A 22,086-nucleotide genomic window follows, 5' to 3' on the forward strand; every position below is an offset into this window, starting at 1 on the left:
GCCAAACCCCATCCCTGTCCGATCCACTTTTGCGGCGGAGATGAGCCATCGCGGCTCATTGCAGGCGGCTGGTGTGGCTTATGACAGAGCCGAGCGGTGCTGCTATAGGGAGGTGTTCACAGATGCCGCAGTACTGAGCAACACAGTCGAGCCGGGGCGCTTTATGCGTGCACGCGGCTGAGTTCTTCAGAGCCGCCCCCGTCCCCAAAGCCCGACGAGCACTCTTCGGAGAATCAGTGACCGCCAAATGCGGAGCCTCAGCCGGTGTAGCTGATTTTCGGCGCCGTGGTGGCATATAATGGAGCCGAGCCATGCTGCTTTTAGGCGGATGTTCAAAGCCGCCGCAGTACTTGTTGAACACCGTCGAGCCAGGTCGCATAACTGCCTACCTGCTATTTGGAACCCGCGAAGCTCTCATCCTCTGCACCCGTGCAATCCATTTTTCACAACGAACCAGGTCTCTTGCAAACTTATGAAGGCTAAATCCATTCTCCCGAGTGTTCAAGCAATGTCCAGCAATGCAATGAGCCGGCATTTTGGCTAACATGAAGGAACAACAAGCTACCTTCATGGAGATAAAACTAATGGAAACAAACGAGTCCACTTGGGGGCACCGCTGTCCTTTACGTCACTTCCTGCTTCTCAAAAACAAATCCCTCGAGAGGATTTTCATGGCGGGAGTTACAAAAAGCTGTATACGTCAAAATCATGTTTTGTGGTGAAAAATGCATGGGCCTGTATTGGCTGACGTTTTTTCATTAATAACATACTAAGAATCATCCATTTCATGACACTTGACATTTAAACCAATTGCCTTTGACCATTTAGCTGTACTATTTAAGTCTGTTAAAAAAATAATACTATTTTCTATTGACATGTATATATTGTGTATTATTTTCCAGGTAAATCAGAAAGGATCTGAAAAGCCACTCGAACAGGCATTTGCAAAGATGGTGTCCACCATGAATAATGGTATGCTCAAGTAAGTAGTACTAATTTTATTGTTTTTTTTTTTTTTTTTTTGTGTGTGAGACGTGTAAGAACAACATAGCCTACAGAAAATAGTAACAACGCTGCAACATGTCTTCTGACTATTCCAACTTGCAGGAAGGGCATCCGGCGTAAAAATTGTGCCAAACATATGTGCGTTCATCTGAGATGTCACGCTGTGGTGACCCCGAAAGGGACAAGCTGAAAGAAATTTACTTACTATTATGGAAGATTAACATTTGACCGTCTGAATGCTAATGGGGAATTCAATCTAAAGTTTCAGTGGAAATATGGTTTAAAACTGAAATTAGTGTAAAACCTGAATAAAACTAGGCTTTCATTGACCTTTTACTCTCACTCAGACAATTCATTTTGTGTGAATATACTTTTACAGTGGCATCAGTAATTCTTAATTCTTTGAGCTATTCTGAATTACAAGAATTGGTTACAAAGAATTGTTCAGCTCTTTCTGTACTATATCATTCAGTTCATGATTCAGCTCTGAACATTCACCCTGTAACGTTCACTTAATGAAATACTCATTCGTGCATTTACGGATCATAGACGACAGTTATTGGCTTATTTTGAGTGGTATACATGCAGCAAAATTACTGCATGGTGAACACGAGTCCTTTTTTATTTTTATATTGTGAAATTCACCAAATATTGTAACCTGAGCGAGCTGGGGAGATAAAAACAAAAACAAACAAAAAAAGAAAACCCTCAGCAGTGTTCTGTACGGTGCTTTGAGGTTCGCCCAAACAGTCTTCTTGTGTTTTATGGACTTGGAAAAAACGTTCGACTGCGTCCCTTGGGGAGTCCTGTGAGGGTTCTCTGTAAGTATGTGGAATTGGACCCCTTAATATGGGCTCTTCAGTCAGTTTTACATCTCTCCTTTTTGCAGATGGTCTGGTTATGATGGCTTCAAGCTGTGAACTTTTAACTCTCGCTGTTGTAGTTTGCAGTCGTGTGAACCGGCCGGGATAAAAATCAGCACCGACTAATCTGAGGCCATGACCCTGAGTTGGAAAAGGGTGGTGTACCGTCTCTCGGTTGAGGCAAAGAGTCTGGCCCAAGTAGAGGGGTTCAAGTATCTCAGGGTCTCATTCACAAGTGAGGGAAGAAAAGTGTAGATCAACAGGCGGATCACTGCAGCGTCTCTTGTGATGCAGGCTCTGTATTGGTCTGTCATGGTGAAAAAGGAGGTGAGACAAAGAGAGACATGTTTAACACCCAATATACAGTCTTCCCCTCACCTAAAACGAGCTCTGAGTTGTGACCGAAAGAGCAAGATCACAAATAAGTCTACTCCGTAGGGGCTTCAGGGATTTCCCTTAAGGCTTCTTGATACTCCTGCATGGGCGACTGTACCCGCATTACATCACGTGACCCACACATCGAGCCGCATGGCTCCCATGTGACACATGACACGCCCATGCTGTTACAAGGCGGGTGGAGTGGGGATGCCAGCGCCTTCTTGATTGAATTTGGCAATATTAATAAAGGAATTTACCTCCATTTGTTCTAGCAGGCACTGTTCCACGGTCGCCGTTGATCGTGCTTTGTTCCTGGGGTACCGGAATTGGCCACAAATTGCAGAGGACACTCCACACTGTGGCATCCTAACCAATACCAGCCATTGCGACACCTGAGGGATTATCTGATTATGTTTTTTCCAATGGAATATGCCTTATTAGTCAATACATTAAATTTAACCCATTAAAGGGCAGGCAGTCAATGTGATTTGACCTGCGTGCCATTGCACTCGCAAATCTGCACAGTAGAGCACGAAAAATCGTGCGTGTAAATTTTTTTTACGAATAGAAATACATAGATATTGAAAGATGTCTCTTATTTTGTGTAGTCTTGACATTAATTTACATGTTTATTTCATAAATGTTGGGAACAAAACAAGCCTGTTCCTAAACAATCAGTATTCACCCATAAGCAGGAAATGCAAGTTAACTGAGCATGTTCGGAAGTTATGCCAAAAGCACATGTTCCGATGTTTGTCATGTACTGTGAGTGCATTTACGTCGAAAGTTATCAACATCATGAGCCAAAAATTGAAATTGAATGTCTATTGACCTCTTTAAAAATGTCTGTCTCACTCTGTGCAGTGTCAATAAATTATGATTATGGTATGAGGTAACAACTACATACTTGGGTTTAACACCTCCATTCCTATTCACACCTGCAACTTTATATCTGCGGGCATTACTGACCACACCCGTACATTTTTCAAATATGAGTGACTGAAAAAATATTTTTTTTTTGGCATATCAAAATATATTTAACTTACTGTACTACATACCCACCTAAAAAAACCTAAGCAAGACAATTGACACCCGCTCTTGCACCTGGTTCCTCAGAACTTTGAGGCAGATGTGCTAATAAGTTATCCCCACCGTTCCATTATAATAGAAACAAGATGAGGCAATATTTCACAGGTTTTTAAGTGACCATTTGCTGTTCAGAACATTTTGGTCTACATCCACAGTTACATAGCCTTTGACTTCCACAAAGAATGTAGCCACATGAGATGGGATCGTCTTCAGATCTTGGTGGATGCTGTAGCTGAGACACAAGATGAATACAGGTACATTACACCGCAGTTACATTCCCCTCCATAAGTGTTGGAATGACAACATCAATTCCTTTGTTTTTGTTATATCCTGAAGACATTTGGGTTTCACATCAAAAGATATGAATTAATATGAGACAAAAGTTTAGAATTCTAGCCTTTATTTCATGGTCTTTGGATCTAGATGTGTTGAACAACTCAGGACAGTGCACTTTCATTTGAACCCACCCACTTATCAACAGTGATGAAAGTCCTTCGGGTTTTCCTGGAATTCCGGATTTTTAAATTTTCATGAAAATTGCTCCGGAAAATTGAGGAAAAATTAATCCGGTTATTAGTTGACAACATTGAACGAACATGCGCTTGAGTTTGTTGTTTTGCTTTCACGAGCGTAGCCATGTTGAGGCATGAACATGAGTAAGAGTAACGCCCCTCCCCTCACATTCTCTCAAGACGTCGCTTATTTTGTGTGGTCTTGACATTAATTTACGCGTTTATTTCATAAACGTTGGGAACTAAACAAGCCTGCTCCAAAAAGCTCCAACCGGTATTCACCCGGCAACAGGAAATGCAAGTTAACCGTACTGAGCATAAACGGAGCATGAACGAAAGCACATGTTCAGAACTGCTGCACGTAATGCGAGCGCATTTACGTCGAAAGTCATCAACGTCATGAGCGATGTCAAAGGAATTTCAGTTACACCACGGGTGCTCATTGCGTCGTTTGTGAGGCAGTGTGAAGGCGGAAAAAAATATTCGACTATCATCCACCTCTTCGCTTGATTCAGGTGTGGCCAATACGTCGAGCGGCCTCCTATTTACGGCAGTCCCGTGGTGCGTCCCCCCCCTCCCCCCACAACATATGTCACGATTGCCGACGGGAATGTTTGTTTGAAGTGTATCGCAAGCTTGTTGCCACTAACGCAGTTTATGTTTAAGTAAACTTTCAGCATCTTCATTACATTGCGAGTATAAACCGTTCGTGTTTATTCCTTGACAGGCCAGTGCATTTAACTTTTCTTCAGTTTGTCAGATCAAGAATTTTTATTGATGAAAATGTTTAAATACCGTTTTATATCATGTTCTCCTAATATCAGTTGAAATTGGAAATTATCATTTCTGAGTTTTAAATTTTAGTTTTCTATTTTAGTTATGTATTTGTGTATTTTATTTTCAATTTCCAGTTATGTTACATTAAATGCAGCCCTATGGGGGCACAAACCAGTGCAATCTGTAGGCCGGTCCCAAGCCCGGATAAATGCAGAGGGTTGCGTCAGGAAGGGCATCCGGCGTAAAAACTGTGCCAAACAAATATGAGCGTTCATCTAAAGAATCCCATACCGGATCGGTCGTGGCCCGGGTTAACAACGCCCGCCCCCGGCACTGCTAACCTGCAGGGCGTCGGTGGAAATTCAGCTACTGTGGGTCGAAGACAAAGAAGAGGAGGAAACCGGATCCAGCGTCAGAAGAAAAAGAGGAATGCACAGAGCCTACAACTGAGTGTAGGGACTTTGAATGTTGGGACTATGACAGGAAAAGCACAGGAGTTGGTTGACATGATGATTAGGAGAAAGGTTGATATTCTGTGCATCCAAGAGAGCAGGTGGAAAGGTAGTAAGGCTAGAAGTTTGGGAGCAGGGTTTAAATTATTCTACCACGGAGTAGATGGGAAGAGAAATGGAGTAGGGGTTATTTTAAAGGAAGAGCTGGCTAAGAATGTCTTGGAGGTGAAAAGAGTATCAGATCGAGTGATGAGACTAAAATTTGAAATTGAGGGTGTTATGTATAATGTGGTTAGCGGCTATGCACCACAGGTAGGATGTGACCTAGAGTTGAAAGAGAAATTCTGGAAGGAACTAGATGAAGTAGTTCTGAGCATCCCAGACAGCGAGAGAGAGTTGTGATTGGTGCAGATTGTAATGGACATATTGGTAAAGGAAACAGGGGCGATGAAGAAGTGATGGGTAAGTACGGCATCCATGAAAGGAACTTTGAAGGGCAGATGGTGGTGGACTTTGCAAAAAGGATGGAGATGGCTGTAGTGAACACTTATTTCCAGAAGAGGGAGGAACATATAGTGACCTACAAGAGCGGAGGTAGAACCACGCAGGTAGATTATATTTTGTGCAGACGATGTAATCTGAAGGAGGTTACTGACTGTAAAGTAGTGGTAGGGGAGAGTGTAGCTCGACAGCATAGGATGGTAGTTTGTAGGATGATTCTGGTGGTGGGTAGGAAGATTAAGAAGACAAAGGTAGAGCAGAGAACCATGTGGTGGAAGCTGAGAAAGGAAGAATGTTGTGCGGCCTTCCGGAAAGAGGTGAGACAGGCTCTCGATGGACAACCGAAGCTCCCGGAAGACTGGACGACGACAGCCAAGGTGATCAGAGAGACAGGCAGGAGAGTACTTGGTGTGTCATCTGGTAGGAAAGGGGAGAAGGAGACTTGGTGGTGGAACCCCAAAATACAGGGAGTCATACAAGGAAAGAGATTAGCGAAGAAGAAGTGGGATACTGAGAGGACTGAGGAGAGGCGAAAGGAGTACATCGAGATGCGACGTAGGGCAAAAGTAGAGGTGGCAAAGGTTAAACAAGAGGCATATGAAGACATGTACACCAGGTTGGACACGAAAGAAGGAGAAAAGGATCTCTACAGGTTGGCCAGACAGAGGGATAGAGATGGGAAGGATGTGCAGCAGGTAAGGGTGATTAAGGATAGAGATGGAAATGTGTTGACTGGTGCCGGTAGTGTACTAAATAGATGGAAAGAATACTTTGAGAAATTGATGAATGAAGAAAACGAGAGAGAAGGAAGAGTTGAAGAGGCAAGAGTGAAGGACCAGGAAGTGGAAATGATTACTAAGGGGGAAGTCAGAAAGGCACTACAAAGGATGAAAAATGGAAAGGCAGTTGGTCCTGATGACATACCGGTAGAGGTATGGAAGCAATTTGGAGAGATGGCTGTGGAGTTTTTGACCAACTTATTCAACAGAATACTAGCGGGTGAAAAGATGCCTGAAGAATGGAGGAAAAGTGTTCTAGTTCCCATTTTTAAGAACAAAGGGGATGTTCAGAGCTGTGGGAACTATAGAGGAATAAAGTTGATGAGCCACACAATGAAGTTATGGGAAAGAGTAGTGGAGGCTAGACTCAGGACAGAAGTAAGTATCTGCAAGCAACAGTATGGTTTCATGCCTAGAAAGAGCACCACAGATGCATTATTTGCCTTGAGGATGCTCGTGGAAAAGTACAGAGAAGGTCAGAAGGAGCTACATTGTGTCTTTGTGGATCTAGAGAAAGCCTATGACAGAGTACCAAGAGAGGAACTGTGGTACTGCATGCGTAAGTCTGGTGTGGCAGAGAAGTATGTTAAAATAGTACAGGACATGTATGATGGTAGCAGAACAATGGTGAGGTGTGCCTTAGGTGTGACAGAGGAATTTAAGGTGGAGGTGGGACTGCATCAGGGATCAGCTCTGAGCCCCTTCCTATTTGCAGTGGTAATGGATAGGCTGACAGATGAGGTTAGACTGGAATCCCCTTGGACCATGATGTTCGCAGATGATATTGTCATATGCAGTGAAAGCAGGGAGCATGCAGAGGAACAATTGGAAAGATGGAGACATGCACTGGAAAGGAGAGGAATGAAGATTAGCCGAAGTAAAACAGAATATATGTGCGTGAATGAGAAAAGTAGAGGGGGAAGAGTGAGGCTACAGGGAGAAGAGATAGCGAGGGTGGACGACTTCAAATACTTGGGGTCAACAATACAGAGCAATGGAGAGTGTGGTCAGGAAGTGAAGAAACGGGTCCAAGCAGGTTGGAACAGCTGGCGAAAGGTGTCTGGTGTGTTATGTGACAGAAGAGTGTCTGCTAGGATGAAGGGCAAAGTTTACAAAACAGTGGTGAGGCCGGCCATGATGTACGGATTAGAGACGGTGGCACTGAAGAAACAACAGGAAGCTGAACTGGAGGTGGCAGAAATGAAGATGTTGAGGTTCTCGCTCGGAGTGAGCAGGTTGGATAGGATTAGAAATGAGCTCATTCGAGGGACAGCCAAAGCTGGATGTTTTGGAGACAAGATTCGAGAGAGCAGACTTCGATGGTTTGGACATGTTCAGAGGCGAGAGAGTGAGTATATTGGTAGAAGGATGCTGAGGATGGAGCTCCCAGGCAAAAGAGCGAGAGGAAGACCAAAGAGAAGGTTTATGGATGTGGTGAGGGAAGACATGAGGGCAGTTGGGGTTAGAGAGGAAGATGCAGGAGATAGGCTAAGATGGCAAAAGATGACACGCTGTGGCGACCCCTAACGGGACAAGCCGAAAGGAAAAGAAGAAGAAGTTATGTTACATTAATCCAGTAAGTTATTTTAAGGATTTCCCTAAACGTACCCACAACTTTATCTGCAAGCATGACTGACCACACCCGTACAGTTTTCACATGTGACTGTGTGTTTTTATTTATATATATATATATATATATATATATATATAATCAAAATATTAAAGCCAACTGATTATACTATTAGTAATACTAGATCTATATCTAAAATAGTGAGCAATGTGGTCGAGTGTATCAGTGCAACGCGACGTAACAAGTTTGAGACTTAAACGTTAATAGTAATTACTACAGATCAACCTCTTTAACATGTTTTGCTGTATGATATAGAAGTTCTGGATATATTTTTGTGTATATTCTATATCTATACTATAAAGTGGGAAAAGGACAATTTTAGATGTCTTTTTACTGAATAGTTCACTGAATTCATTTGTCTTGAGATAAACTGGCATATTTTAAGCATATTTTAATGACAAATGTCATTTTGTGCTATCCAGTACTAGGGGGGATGGGGGGGGGGGCAAAAAAATTTGGGCTTGGCCCTTGGGAAACTTCTGCCCAATTTTTTTTTTTTTTTTTGGTCAGGACTTGGAAATTTTACTTTCAATTTTTGTCTGAATTTTGTTTACAGATATCGCCAGAATGCACCACAGCCATCCATTTTTTTTCAAAAATTTCCCAGGGGGAGTGCTTGCATTTGTATTTTCAGGAATTTTAACGAAGGTCCACTTTCATCTCTATATCAAGTGATCAAACGTATTGGAACATGTTGGGTGTTTCTAGGTGTACAAGTGTTGCCTTCTAGATTGATAGTGGTTGTTTTTGGGTGTAGGTTTCACCTGTGAAAAGTACATATGCTGTTAATCAAAAATGAAGACCAGAGTGCTGTCTATAGGAGGGAAGCAAACCATTTTGAAGCTGCGAAGAGAGGGAAAATCTATCAGAGCTATTGCACAAACATTGAGCATAACCAATACAGCAATTTGTAATGTTTTGAAAAAGAAACTACTGGCGTACTGAGCAACAGACATCAAACAGGTCAGGGTATCAATAGCAGTTGATGACAGAAACATTGTGAGAACTGTGAAGAAACACAAAGTCAACAGTGAGTGACATCACTGCCAACCTCCAAAGGCCAGGGGTAAAGGTATCACAAGAAGAATCTCGAGAAGAAATATGCCATACCATACAACAATATGCAAACCACTCAACAGCAAAAATAATCTGAAGGCCAGATTGGATTCTCCAAAGTACAGAGCTGAGCCATTTTATGGCCTGATGAAACTAAGATTAAGTTCTACCAAAGTGATGGAAAGGCCAAAGTATGAAGAAAGAGCATCTGCCTATTCTCTAAAATACTCAAACTCATCTTTGTGGTGTGGTGTAGGTAATGTCTTGGGTTGGGCTTGCATGGCTATTTCTGGAACAGTCTTGCTAAACCTTATTGAAAATGTAACTCAAGATTGTAGCAGAAGATTGAATTTTGTAGTCTAAAACATTTTGTCTGACAGTTTACAGAAAGATGCATCCAAACTTATCAGAAGAAGCTTCATCATGCAACATGAGTGACCTAAAACACACTCCCAACACAGTAAAGGATTCCATCAGGGAGAAAAGTAGAAAGTTTTAGACTGTCCAAGTCAATCACTGGACCTTAACTCAATAGAGTGCAATTTACCTTCTCAAGAGGAGACTCAATGGAGAAACCCACAGAAATTAACAAGAACTGAAAGAGGCTGCAGTAAAAACCAGGAAAAGCATTTCAAATGAAGAATCCAACAGTGAGAAAGTCAACGGGTTGCAGACTTGACACAGTTATTGTGAGTAAGCGTTATGGTCACCAAAAATTAAACGTTATCCATGTTATGTTAATTTAATGTTTCTTCCTATACTTTTGCTCACTGGAAAAGTGATGGCTTCAGAGAAAAGGTGCTCTGTTCTGAGTTGTTAAACACATCTAGACGTAAATACGATGAAATAAAAGCTGGAATTCTGAATTTCTGTCTATTTATCTCTTGAACTAAAATCCAAATGTCTTCAGCATGCAACAAAAAGCATTTGACGTTGTCGTTTCAATACTTTTTTTTTTTACATTTGGTATATGTACGTGTTTCTGGTAATATGTAAGTGTTACAAAACAAAGATGGGGACAATAAATTTCTCTCTATGTCCAGTTACTTCATGGTGAACTTGGACGGAAAGGTACTCGTCCAGCAGAAAGGTGTCTTTCGCAGTAACTGTATGGACTGCTTGGACAGAACCAATGTCATCCAAAGCCTTTTAGCACGACGCTCTTTGCAGTCTCAGCTACAGGTATACATTAACTGAGGGAAAAAAACACATTAAATGATGGTTGAAATGTGTATCGGGCTGTGTCTCTTCAGAGAATGGGTGTTTTAAATGTAGGACAACGACTTGAAGAACAGGCTGACTTTGAGAAGATCTACAAAAACGGTAATGCTAATATCAGCTTGTTAGCATGTTGCGTGTGATACCAGCATACCCTTATATCTCTGCTTTCTAACCAGCATGGGCTGACAATGCAAATGCATGTGCGGTACAGTATGCAGGAACTGGTGCATTAAAGACAGACTTCACGAGGTACAGTAATACTTTTTGAATATCAAATGACTAACTTTTGTGTTTTCAAGGTTGTCAATATTTTAGTTTCTTATCTTCTATTTGACAAAGGTTTTTCCTTTCCCCCTACTCAGGACAGGAAAAAGAACACACTGGGGGTTGTTGATGGATGGTTGGAACTCTGTGATCCGGTATTACAAAAACAACTTCTCTGATGGCTTCAGACAAGTATGTTCCAGTACCATGGACATTATTACTGCATTAAAAATAAATGTTTTAAAAATGTACATCTTTATTGATAACAGTCATTACTAAATACGAAATATTTTATATTAGATCAGGACTCACTAAATGGTCAGTACAATATTGAAAAAAAATTGAAAAAAATATGAACATACAGTATTTGCTAAACACTTATGGAACTCGTTATGATGAAAATGTAATATCATGAATCCATGGTCCAACATCCTGCTAATTGACCAGTAAAGTTGCTCATGCTTGGTCACCATAACATGACCACAATTATATTCATGCTGTTATTTTAAGGAATAACAACTAGGACGGGGACTTTATTGGGTACATTTTGATTACGGAAAAAAAAAAAAAAAGACACATTCCCTCGTGAATACTGACCATCTTCTCTGTACTCACATGGATACGTGTGTGTGTGTGTGTGTGTGTACCTAATTTTTCGCGGTGAATTGGCACCAGAACCACCCGCGAAAAGTGAAAACCGTAAAGTAGCGGGGAATGTATTTATGAGGGTACCACAGTTTAAAATATGTAAACAGGATTTGTACTTTCCATATTTTAGACAAAAAGGTATTTAGTTAATTTTTGAATTATAAAACCTGAGAAATATATCTACAGTATTATGAATTTATACTGTACATATACTGTACAATTGAAAACACTGTATGATATTACCATATTGTTACTATTCAGAGTTGCCGTGTGGGTACCAGAATGATTAATCATCAGTATAGAATTTGTACTTTGCATACTTGAGATAAAAATTACAACAGTACAAATGTCTAGTTAAACAATAAAATAACATTTTTATTGCAGTACAGAAAGTCACAAACAAATCAAACGCGTGACATCTTCTCATGTAGCACCGAATATCCGTGACGCACTGATATGTCATGTCTGTCACGCTGTTGTTACATTGCTTCGGTTTCACCAATGTAACTTTTGCTCGTTGTTTCTTCAGCGCCACCGTCTCTAACCCGTACATCATGGCCGGCCTCACCACTGTTTTATAAATTTTGCCCTTCATCCTAGCAGAGACTCTTCTGTCACTTAACACACCAGACACCATCCGCCAGCTGTTCCAACCTGCATGAACCCGTTTCTTCACTTCCTTACCACACTCACCATTACTCTGGATTGTTGACCCTAAATATTTGAAGTCATCCACCCGTGCTATCTCTTTTCCCTGTAGCCTCACTCTTCCCCCTCCACCTTTCTCATTCACGCACATAGGCATGAAACCATACTGTTGTTCACAGATACTTACTTCTGTCCTGAGTCTAGCCTCCACGACTCTTTCCCATAACTTTATTGTGTGGCTCATCAGCTTTATTTCTCTATAATTCCCACAGCTCTGAACATCGCCTTTGTTCTTAAAAATGGGAACTAGTACACTTTTCCTCCATTCCTTAGGCATCTTTTCACCTGGTAGTATTTCCATTTTTCATCCTTTGTAGTGCCTTTCTAATTTCCCCCTTACTAATCATTGCCACTTCTTGGTCATTCACACGTGCCTCTTCAACTCTTCCTTCTCTCTCATTTTCTTCATTCATCAACTTCTCAAAGTATTCTTTCCATCTATTTAGCACACTACTGGCACCAGTCAACACATTTCCATCTCGATCCTTAATCACCCTTACCTGCTGCACATCCTTCCCATCTCTATCCCTCTCTCTGGCCAACCTGTTGAGATATTTTTCTCCTTCTTTCGTGTCCAACCTGGTGTACCTGCAGGGCATCAGTGGAAATTAAGCTACTGTGGGTCGAACACAAGAGGAGGAAATCTGATTCGTCGTCAGAAGAAAAAGAGGAATGCACGGAGCCTACAACTGAGTGTAGGGACTTTGAATGTTGGGACTATGACAGGAAAAGCTCAGGTGTTGGTTGACATGATGATTAGGAGAAAGGTTGCTGTACTGTGCATCCAAGAGAGCAGGTGGAAAGGTAGCAAGTCTAGAAGTTTAGGAGCAGGGTTTAAATTATTCTACCAATGAGTAGATGGGAAGAGAAATGGAGTAGGGGTTATTTTAAAGGAAGAGCTAGCTAAGAATGTCTTGGAGGTGAAAAGAGTATCAGATCGAGAGATGAGACTAAAGTTTGAAATTGAGAGTGTTATGTATAATGTGGTTAGCGGCTATGCCCCACAGGTAGGATGTGACCTAGAGTTGAATGAGAAATTCTGGAAGGAACTAGATGAAGTAGTTCTGAGCATCCCAGACAGCGAGAGAGTTGTGATTAGTGCAGATTGTAATGGACATATTGGTGAAGAAAACAGGGGCGATGAAGAAGTGATGGGTAAGTTCGGCATCCAGGAGAGGAACTTTGAGGGTCAGATGGTGGTGAACTTTGCAAAAAGGATGGAGATGGCTGTAGTGAACACTTATTTCCAGAAGAGGCAGGAACGTATAGTGACCTACAAGAGCAGAGGTAGAAGCACCCAGGTGGATTATATTTTGTGCAGACGATGTAATCCGTAGGAGATTACTGACTGTAAAGTAGTGGTAGGGGAGAGTGTAGTGTCGACAGCATAGGATGGTGGTGTGTAGGATGATTCTGGTGGTGGGTAGGAAGATTAAGAAGACAAAGAGTGAATAGAGAACCATGTGGTGGAAGCTCCGGGTTTTCGGAAAGAGGTGAGACAGGCTGTTGATGGACAGCAGAAGCTCGCGGAAGACTGGACTACTATAGCCAAGGTGATCAGAGAGACAGGCAGGCGAGTACTTGGTGTATCTTCTGGTAGGAAAGTGGAGAAGGAGACTTGGTGGTGGACCCCCAAAATACAGGGAGTCATCCAAGGAAAGGGATTTAGCAAAGAAGAAGTGGGACACTGAGAGGACTGAGTAGAGGCAAAAGGGAGTACATCGAGATGCGACGTAGGGCAAAGGTAAAGGTGGCAAAGGCTAAACGAGAGGTATCAATATATGTAAGTGTGTGTGTGCATGCGTGTGTGTATCCATCCATCCACATGGATACCTGATGTCAGCCTTGACCGTTACCAGAGTAGATCAGGGAGTGAAGGGGGAAAAATCACTCTTACTACACTGGATAATCTTTTTATCCATCCAATAACTGTCCTTTGTTTTGAGTTGGTCTTGAGGAATGGGGCTAAAACCAGGAATCTCAGATATTTTTTTCTGTGTAACATGCTTTACGCAGCTTTCAGAAACGCATCTCATGTGACCATATTCAATTACAGTGAACCCTTGACTAATGAGTTTAGTTAGTTCTGTGATCATGCTTGTTACTCAACTTCCTTGGTTGAAGTGAATGTATAAAACAAAGTAATAAAGTAAAATATTTTTTCCTTTAATACAGTAGCTATTGTTCTGCTCTTTCTGGTGTGCACACCCTGGGTACTCGAGGCAGTACTATTGAATTTAATTTATTTTATACAGCGCTATAATGCACATATGTATGATAATGCGACACAAAGATCGTCACACTTCTTTCTTTGGTTTCAGGATTCAATTGATTTGTTTTTGGGAAATTTTGCCATTGATGAATCAGACAGCCCCGGGCCTTTGAGGGTGCAGAAGGACTGGAAGTTCCTTACGGTCAGTTGATCAGTATTTAGTCAATTTGCATCACCAGGATTGATCTTCAATGTTGTCTTTGAATCCTGTAATTTAGCTACCTATCGTCATGTTGGTGGCATTCTCGATGTGCATCGTATGTCTTCTCATGGCTGGTAAGTTCTTCATTTCTATTTAATCAGCACTATTTTCAACACCCTGTGTAAACAATTGTTACACTTTTTTTTTTTAACCAATTATCATATTACTTATATAAAACTGACTAAATCCCCACATAAATTGGTGGTACAACTTTTTATCTTATTTATTTTTTATTTAACCAACTTCCTCCTCACTGGACAGTATGAAAACCAGATCGATGGACAGTTTACAGTTTCTGCTCGACAGTCACATAAACTGTAAACTGTCTGTAAAAAGACAGTATTCAGTGGATACAGAAAGTATTCAGACCCCCATAATTTTTTCAATTTTTGTTGTATTGCAAACATTTGTTAAAATCATTTAAGTTAATTTTGTTTCTCAGTAATTTTACAGTACACACACCACCCCATAATGACTTGTTGATATTTTTGCAGATTAAAAAAGAAACTGAAATAGATATTATACAGGATTCAGATCCTTGCTCTGACAGTCATATTTAACTGTGGTGCTGGCCATTTCTTCTGATGATCTTTGATGGTTCTACACCTTTATTGCTGTTTGATTACACTGATTTGGACATGGTTTCAGATGCTACACACCTTTATATATAAAACAGAGGTGTCAAACAAATTTTTGTCACGGGCCACATTTTACTTAGTTTCCCCCAGAGGGCTGTTATGACTGTGGAACCATAAAAATCTTTAACCGCCTCATCATATTTATACAAATTTATGAACCATTTTTGGAATCAGAAGTCCAGAGTAATAGGTTTTTAAACTACTGCTTGTGATATCTCAACATTACATGACATTTGACGTTTTGATACTGATCTGAACCATAATCATGGAAGTTGATACATATTTACCTTGAGGTGGCCATAAAAAACCATGCAGTGGGCTGGATCTGGCCCCTTGTTTGACACCTGTGTTACAAGACCTTAAAGCTCACAGTGCACATCAGAGCAAATGAGAATCATGTAGTCAAAGGAGCTACCTGAAGAGCTCAAAGACAAAATTATGACAAGACATATTTCTGACCAAGGTTACAAAAAAAAATCTGCTGCATTTAAGGTTCCCTCTATAATCCTTAAATGACGTTTGGGACAACTAGAACTTTTCCTAGAGCTGCCCATCTGGCAAAACTGAACAATCAAAGGAAAAAAGCCTTGGTCAGAAAGAGGTAACGAAGAACCCAAAGATCACTATGGCTGAGATCCAGAGATCCAGTCGAGATCCAATCATGAGATGGGAGAAAGTCCTAGAAAGTCAACCAGCTCTGTCACTGAAGCCCCTCACGTTCAGGGCATTACGGCAGAGTGGCCTGACAGAAGCCTCTCCTGAGTGCAAAACACATGAATGCCTGTATAGAAGTTGCAGGGGGGGAACAAAAACAAACATCTGAAGAACTTGAAGATTGTGAAAAATAAGGTTCAGTGGTCTGAGACCAAGAGAGAATGTTTTGTCCATAATTCTAAGTGGTGTGTGTGGAGAATGTGGAGAAAACCAGGTACAGCTCATCACCTATTTAGTACAGTCCCAGCAGTGAAGCATGGTGGGGGCAGAATCATGCTGTGGGGGTGTTTTTCAGGTTTAGGGACAGGACAACTGATTGCAATCGTAGGAAAGATGAATGCGGTCAAGTATAGGAATAGCCTTGAGTAAAACCTTCTGCGGAGTGCTTAGGACCTCTGACTGAGCCAAAGTTTCCCCTTTGAACCAGACAATGACACAAAGTGCACAGCTAAAATAACGGAGTGACTTCAGAACAACTCTGTGACTGTTCTTAAAGGTCCACCATCATAAAATGCATGATTTTTAGTATGTTATTAATGGGGGGAAAAAGGCAGATGGAATGGACCCATCTGTTTTTTCACCACAAAACAAGATTTTGATGTATATGGCTTTTTGTAACTCCCGCCATGAAAATCCTCCCGAGGGATTTGTTTTTGAGAAGAAGCAGGAAGTGACGTTACAGCAGCAGCGCACTTAGGCTGGCTCGTCTGTTTCTACTAGTTTACCTGCTGGAAGGTAGCTCGTTGTTCCTTCATGTTAGCTAAAATGCCAGCTCGTTGTATTGCTGGATATTGTTCGAACACTCAGGAGGATGGATTTACTTTTCATACTTTTTTTCATGTTTAAGTGATCCATTAGTTGCTTTTCACATAGAAATTAATACACTCATCCAAGTACCTTTCGAAATTATAACCTTGGGAAATAGTTGTCATACATTCCAAGACCATTGGATCTTTTGTATTTCTAACAATATATCAGTATGAATTTGCTTTTAAGACAAAGCTACAGTTCTGTCAGCTTAGCATTTTAAAGTTATTTGGATAGTAACCCTACCATGTAAAATCAAGAATTCCATCATTATGGTAATTTTGGTGCGATTAAATTTCTGAACTTTAATGTCTATGAGTGGACAAACTTTGAAATTATAAATTTTACAATCTTACGCTGTTTGAATATTTTTGACCTTTGTGTTTATTATTTTAGCATACACAGATGGATCCCAAGCAACATTGATCCTACTTGGGCTTTGTCTTCTTTCAGGTGACACATGGACAGAGACTTTGGCATATGTGATGTTTTGGGGCGCATGCAGTGCGATTACAGCTACAATCATCCTCTTTAATGGGCAAGACTTTGTGGATGCTCCTAAACTTGTACATAAAGAGAAAATGGACTGAGTTGTGATTGTGCATCTTAGGGTAAAGGATATAACAGCTTGCGTACGAGACTAAGACATCTTGTCAACATTATTTTTCTCTTTCCACATATGAAGACTAGACTGTTGTCTGATCTGTCCTGACTTCCCTCCATTTTTTTTTTTGTGCTTTACAGAGGCTAAAATTTAGAATATGTCTGCTCTGTTCCATAAAGCCTATCGGTAATTTTTTACAGATTTTCCTGATTGGTCAACATTTATGTGGAGACAAAGTACTGTCAACTGCCACTATTACTCTATTCTTCACACATCCTCTTTTATGTGAACTGTACTTCAGGATTTTTTTTGTGTCATTATAATTTTGTGTATACAGTAAATCCTCACTAAACGTGGGCATACAGACCAAGCCTTGCCGTGAAAAGCTAAAATCCACAAATAAGTGACACCACTCCTTAAAAGCACTTGTAACTGCATATAGATGGTACAAAATGACTCCTTTTTTCCCCCAAATGAAGCTCTGCATATGTCTTCAAAATTTCCTTGGTACCTTGATACCAGCTCATGCCAAACCAATACAGTTATTGCTTTGGCCTGAGCACAAAAAAAAACACAACACATGAGTTTTCCAGTGTATGATAGGTTCCCTTAAAAATATCAGTGAGTAGGTGAATTGGCAAATACTGAACCATAACTATACCAGGGTTCACTCTATTACTAAAATCTAGTATTTTGTTCAATCGTGGATTAAAATTGTGCCTCTTCAGTGTCTTGCTGCTAACAGGTGCCTTTGAGGCATCTGTACACCATTTGGGAAAAAAATATATAAGCATTTAAAAAATGGTAATTAGATTGGAGCAAGATGCATGTAGTTCTGAAACAAATCAAGTGATAGATAATTTATTTTGTCATGGTGTATCATGGTGATTCCCAAGAACATATATCTAAAAATTACTTTAGACTAATGTCTTTTAGCACATGACTAAATATGACACTTCTATGAAACCTTTGCATCTTTTAAGTTATATAGTATTATTAAATTTGAACTATTAGAAGTACTGAACATTAAAATCATTTCGTACATGAGTTTTTTAACTGCTATATTTATATTCAATCTTTTTTCCCCCCTGTATATGTAGTAACATAACTACAAGGATACAGTGCAGTCTTCTAAATATTCAAAGTAATTCCCTAATTGTTTTAATTTAACAGGATTTTGCACACTTATAGTGAATATTTGCACACACAAAATCATGATTTGCTAACTAATATTTTGAAGAAGCTATTCAATTGCGTAGTTCCTCAACCTGATAGATGAATAATGAATTATTGTATTATAAACAAAAGAATAGAGGAACTAGTTTTCCATCCTTATTTGCACAGAAAGCTTCATATTCTTCAAACCAGATGTTTCTGTATACTGCATAACGTTACACATTTTCTTTCCTTTGGTTCCCTATGTCAAAATTGTGTGACTTCATTTAGGGTTTGTATTCAGAGTCCTGTGTTTTGTGTTGTACTTATATTGACGTACCATATACTATATACAGTACAGTGTAATAAATACATTCATGTACTGCATTACTATAGCTTGTATGTTATGTGATCATACAGTATTTGGTATGTGATTCAGTGTCACTGCTATTCCAAATATTTTTTTGTGAATTTATTTTGCTAAATTTTAAGTGTTGAGCTAGTAAATTACATTAACTTGGAAATATGCAGAAATCCGATGGTATCACAGATCTCTTTCTGGATTTATGGTATCTTTTTATTTTCCTTAGCAGACATCACTACTTATAAATTCAGTTAAGACTTCATGGATTTGTTTATACTGTATATTGGACAATAAACTACTGTAAACTGACTTTTTGGCAGTCTTCTGTTTAACTATTTTTTGGCTACTTAAATACATAATTCAATAGAGCTCTAATTTTCATGTAATCTGATCAATAACGGTAAAGACAAAGGTCTGCTGAATTTCCTTTTGAAAATCAATTTTATTGAGTATTTTAATTTTTGGTAATTATCCATCAAAGGTTATAATTCATTCATCTTCTGTACTGCTTATCTTCACTAGGGTCGCAGATATGCAGGACCTTATTTTTGTCAAAGGTATACAAAATAAGAAAAAAGAAGAAAAGATTGATTTTCTCTCGATTTTTCTTTTTCTCTGATTTTTTTCAAGTATTTATTACCAAATTATGGTGGGAAATATCTGGACAAAAACAAAAGTTTATCTCAATACTTTATTTAGCATTTGTTGGTAATGACTGAGGTCACATTTTTTTAATTAATTCTTATGATTTTCACTCACTTGCTGGTATTTTGGCTCAATCCTCCATGCACATCTCATCAAGAGCAGTGATGTTTTGGAGCTGTCGCAGGACGACAACACAGATTTTAAACTCTCTGTAAAGGTTTTCTATGGGTTGAGATCTGAAGACTGGCTAGGCCACTCCAAGACCTTGAGATGCTTCTTATAAAGCCACTTTGTTGACCAAGTGGTATTTTGGGGATCATTATCTTAATGAAAGCCACATTTCATCTTCAAATGCCCTTTCAGATGGAAGGCAGTTTTCACCCAAATCTCTCGATACATGGCCCTATTCATTTTTTCCATTTGTATGGATCAGTCATCCTGGTCCCTCTGTAGAAAAACTTCCCCAAAGGAAGATGTTTCCACCCCTATGCTTCACTGCAAGTATGGCATTCTTTGGATGCAACTCAGCATTTTTTCTCTCCTCCAAACATGTACAAGTTGAGTTTTTACCAAAAAGTTATAGTTTAGTTTCATTTGACCATATGATATTTTTCCTATCCTCTTCTAGATCATCCAAATTTTCGTGAGCAAACTTCAGACTGGCCTGGACACGCACTGGCTTAAAGTGCCACTGATACCTAAAACATGAAATTTAGTATGTTGTTAACCCCGCCACCCAAAAAAAAAAAATCAACCAGAATGGACTCATGTTTGTTCACAGCACATCAGAATGTCAACGTATATTGATTTTTTTTTTTTTTTTTTTTTTTTTTTTTTTTTCTCCTCCAACTCCCACCATGAAAAGTCTCTAGGATTTTGTGTTGAAGAAGAACCAGGAAGTGCCTTTTTTTTTTTTTTTTTGCAGTAGCGGGGTCGAGTGTATTGTACAAGCGAGAAATTACATCTTCGTTAGCCAAAATGCCAGCTCGTTGTATTAATTGATTTTGCTCAAACACTCGGGAGGATGGATTCACTCTTCACATATTTCCAAAAGACCCAATTCGTTGTCAATAATGGATTGCACAGGTGCAAAGGACAAGAGCTTTGTGTGTTCCAAATGACAGGTAGGTGTGTATAGAGCTATTAAAAGAAAATAATAGCTTGGGGGGACTAATTCATCTTAGTTTATAGCATATGTTATGTGTGATTTTAGAATAAATCCCCTTGGTCAAACCAGAAAAATATAACAGCACTTAATCACACACAATACAAGACAAAAAAACAACAACAAAATAGAAGAACAAAGACAGTTGAGTAGCGTGTAACACGTACAGGCTAACTAGCCAAACGACGTGTATTCACCAAACCGGAACAAATGTTATTTCCGGGAAATGTTCCAGGAAGGCAGTGTACTTGTCCGAAAGTAGCAGTAATAATAAAAAGATCCGTGCGCGCCCGTTGACGCAATCCTTCTCTCAGAACGTAACAAGAGATCTGCGTCATAATAACTTAATAGTACGCAAGTCAGGAATGCTAAATGTGTCGTTAGCCGCTGTTCACCCGTGGCCCCGACGCAGAGGTGGGTCGGCGGGGAGAAGGGAGCCAACTTTTTTGGACTTGTATTATCATCAAAGTGATTGATATTATATGTAGTTTTTTTTACAATGTATATTTTTGTGTCATTTGCTCTTTAAGCAAGGGGACAGGTATGAAACTACAGGATTAGAGTACCTGGCGGTGTAGTGTCTTACCAATGGTAGCCTTTGTTACCGGTGAAGAAACTGGTCCAAGCGGGGTGGAACAGTTGGCGGAAGGTGTCTGATGTTCTATGTAACAAGAGTCTCCGCTAGGATGAAGGGCAAAGTCTATAAAACAATGGTGAGGCCGGCCATGATGGGACGGATTAGAGACGGTGGCACTGAAGAAACAACAGGAAGCAGAACTTGAGGTAGCAGAAACGAAGATGTTGACATTCTCGCTCGGAGTGAGTAGGTTGGATAGGATTAGAAATGAGGTCATTAGAGGGACAGCCAAAGTTGGATGTTTTGGAGACAAGGTTAGAGAGAGCAGACTTCGATGATTTGGACATGTCCAGAGGCAAGAGAGGGAGTTTATTAGTAGAAGGGTGCTGAAGATGGCGCTTCCAGGCAAAAGAGCGAGAGGAAGACCAAAGAAAAGGTTGGTGGATGTTGTGAGGGAGGACATGAAGACTGTAGGGGTTAGAGAGGAAGATGCATGAGAGAGGTTTAGATGGAAAAAGATGACACGCTGTGGCGACTCCTAATTGAAACAAGCCAAAAGGAAAAGAAGAAGAAGACTAGTTTCCTCTCACATCCTAAAAACATGCAACATTAATTGGACACTCTAAATTGCATCTAGGTATGATTGTGAGTGCGATTGTCTCTGTGTCCTGCGATTGGCTGGAAACCAGTCCAGGGTGTACCCTGCCTCCTGTCCGTTGACAGATGAGATAGGGTCCAGCACTCCCCGCGACCCTTGTTAAGAAAACCGGCTATGAAAATGCCTGGATGGATGGATGGATGAATACTGGAGCTGATTTTAGAAATTTGGATTTGTGAAAGTTAAATTTACCTCACAAAATGATGTAAATAATTTTGCACAGTTTTTTATCGTTAGACTCATAAAATGTAATATTTTTCTTCCCAATTGTAACCATACGTTTAGTTTTACAAAAAAAAAAGTATGTTTCAATTACCTTCCAGAATGTAGCACTCAAGGGCAACTCATAAAGTACGTACTTTTTCTTTCACTCCGGCCCAAGTACTGCATGACGCATTTCCT

General features: G+C 40.1%; 1 protein-coding gene and 1 long non-coding RNA gene across 6 annotated transcripts in view; one reads left to right on the forward strand and one right to left on the reverse strand.

Annotated features, from left to right (window-relative positions):
• Nucleotides 1–18,948, forward strand: part of sacm1la (SAC1 like phosphatidylinositide phosphatase a) — a 30,434-nt gene extending 11,486 nt beyond the window's left edge. For 3 of the 4 annotated variants that reach the window (XM_061836048.1, XM_061836124.1, XM_061835957.1), the window contains 9 exons: nucleotides 903–982; nucleotides 3,491–3,589; nucleotides 10,086–10,224; nucleotides 10,296–10,365; nucleotides 10,440–10,512; nucleotides 10,626–10,719; nucleotides 14,205–14,297; nucleotides 14,374–14,431; nucleotides 16,913–18,948. In XM_061836048.1, the coding sequence (XP_061692032.1) occupies nucleotides 903–982; nucleotides 3,491–3,589; nucleotides 10,086–10,224; nucleotides 10,296–10,365; nucleotides 10,440–10,512; nucleotides 10,626–10,719; nucleotides 14,205–14,297; nucleotides 14,374–14,431; nucleotides 16,913–17,106 (900 nt within the window). In that variant the 3' untranslated portion in view covers nucleotides 17,107–18,948. The remainder of the gene's footprint in view (nucleotides 1–902; nucleotides 983–3,490; nucleotides 3,590–10,085; nucleotides 10,225–10,295; nucleotides 10,366–10,439; nucleotides 10,513–10,625; nucleotides 10,720–14,204; nucleotides 14,298–14,373; nucleotides 14,432–16,912) is intronic. The other variant, XM_061836147.1, reaches the window with a different exon arrangement.
• LOC133509505 (uncharacterized) lies at nucleotides 991–22,073 on the reverse strand. Of its 2 annotated transcripts, none has more exons than XR_009797359.1 (3): nucleotides 22,001–22,073; nucleotides 21,036–21,149; nucleotides 991–2,638 (listed from the first exon to the last, which is right to left on the reverse strand). It is a non-coding gene; the product is annotated as an uncharacterized LOC133509505 (long non-coding RNA). The 2 variants fall into 2 exon arrangements; XR_009797369.1 differs by having other exon boundaries at nucleotides 21,036–21,202; nucleotides 22,001–22,055.
• Between the last annotated feature and the right edge of the window lie 13 nt (nucleotides 22,074–22,086).

Source organism: Syngnathoides biaculeatus, chromosome 1, assembly GCF_019802595.1.
Source record: "Syngnathoides biaculeatus isolate LvHL_M chromosome 1, ASM1980259v1, whole genome shotgun sequence".
Classification (NCBI taxonomy): Eukaryota; Metazoa; Chordata; class Actinopteri; order Syngnathiformes; family Syngnathidae; genus Syngnathoides; species Syngnathoides biaculeatus.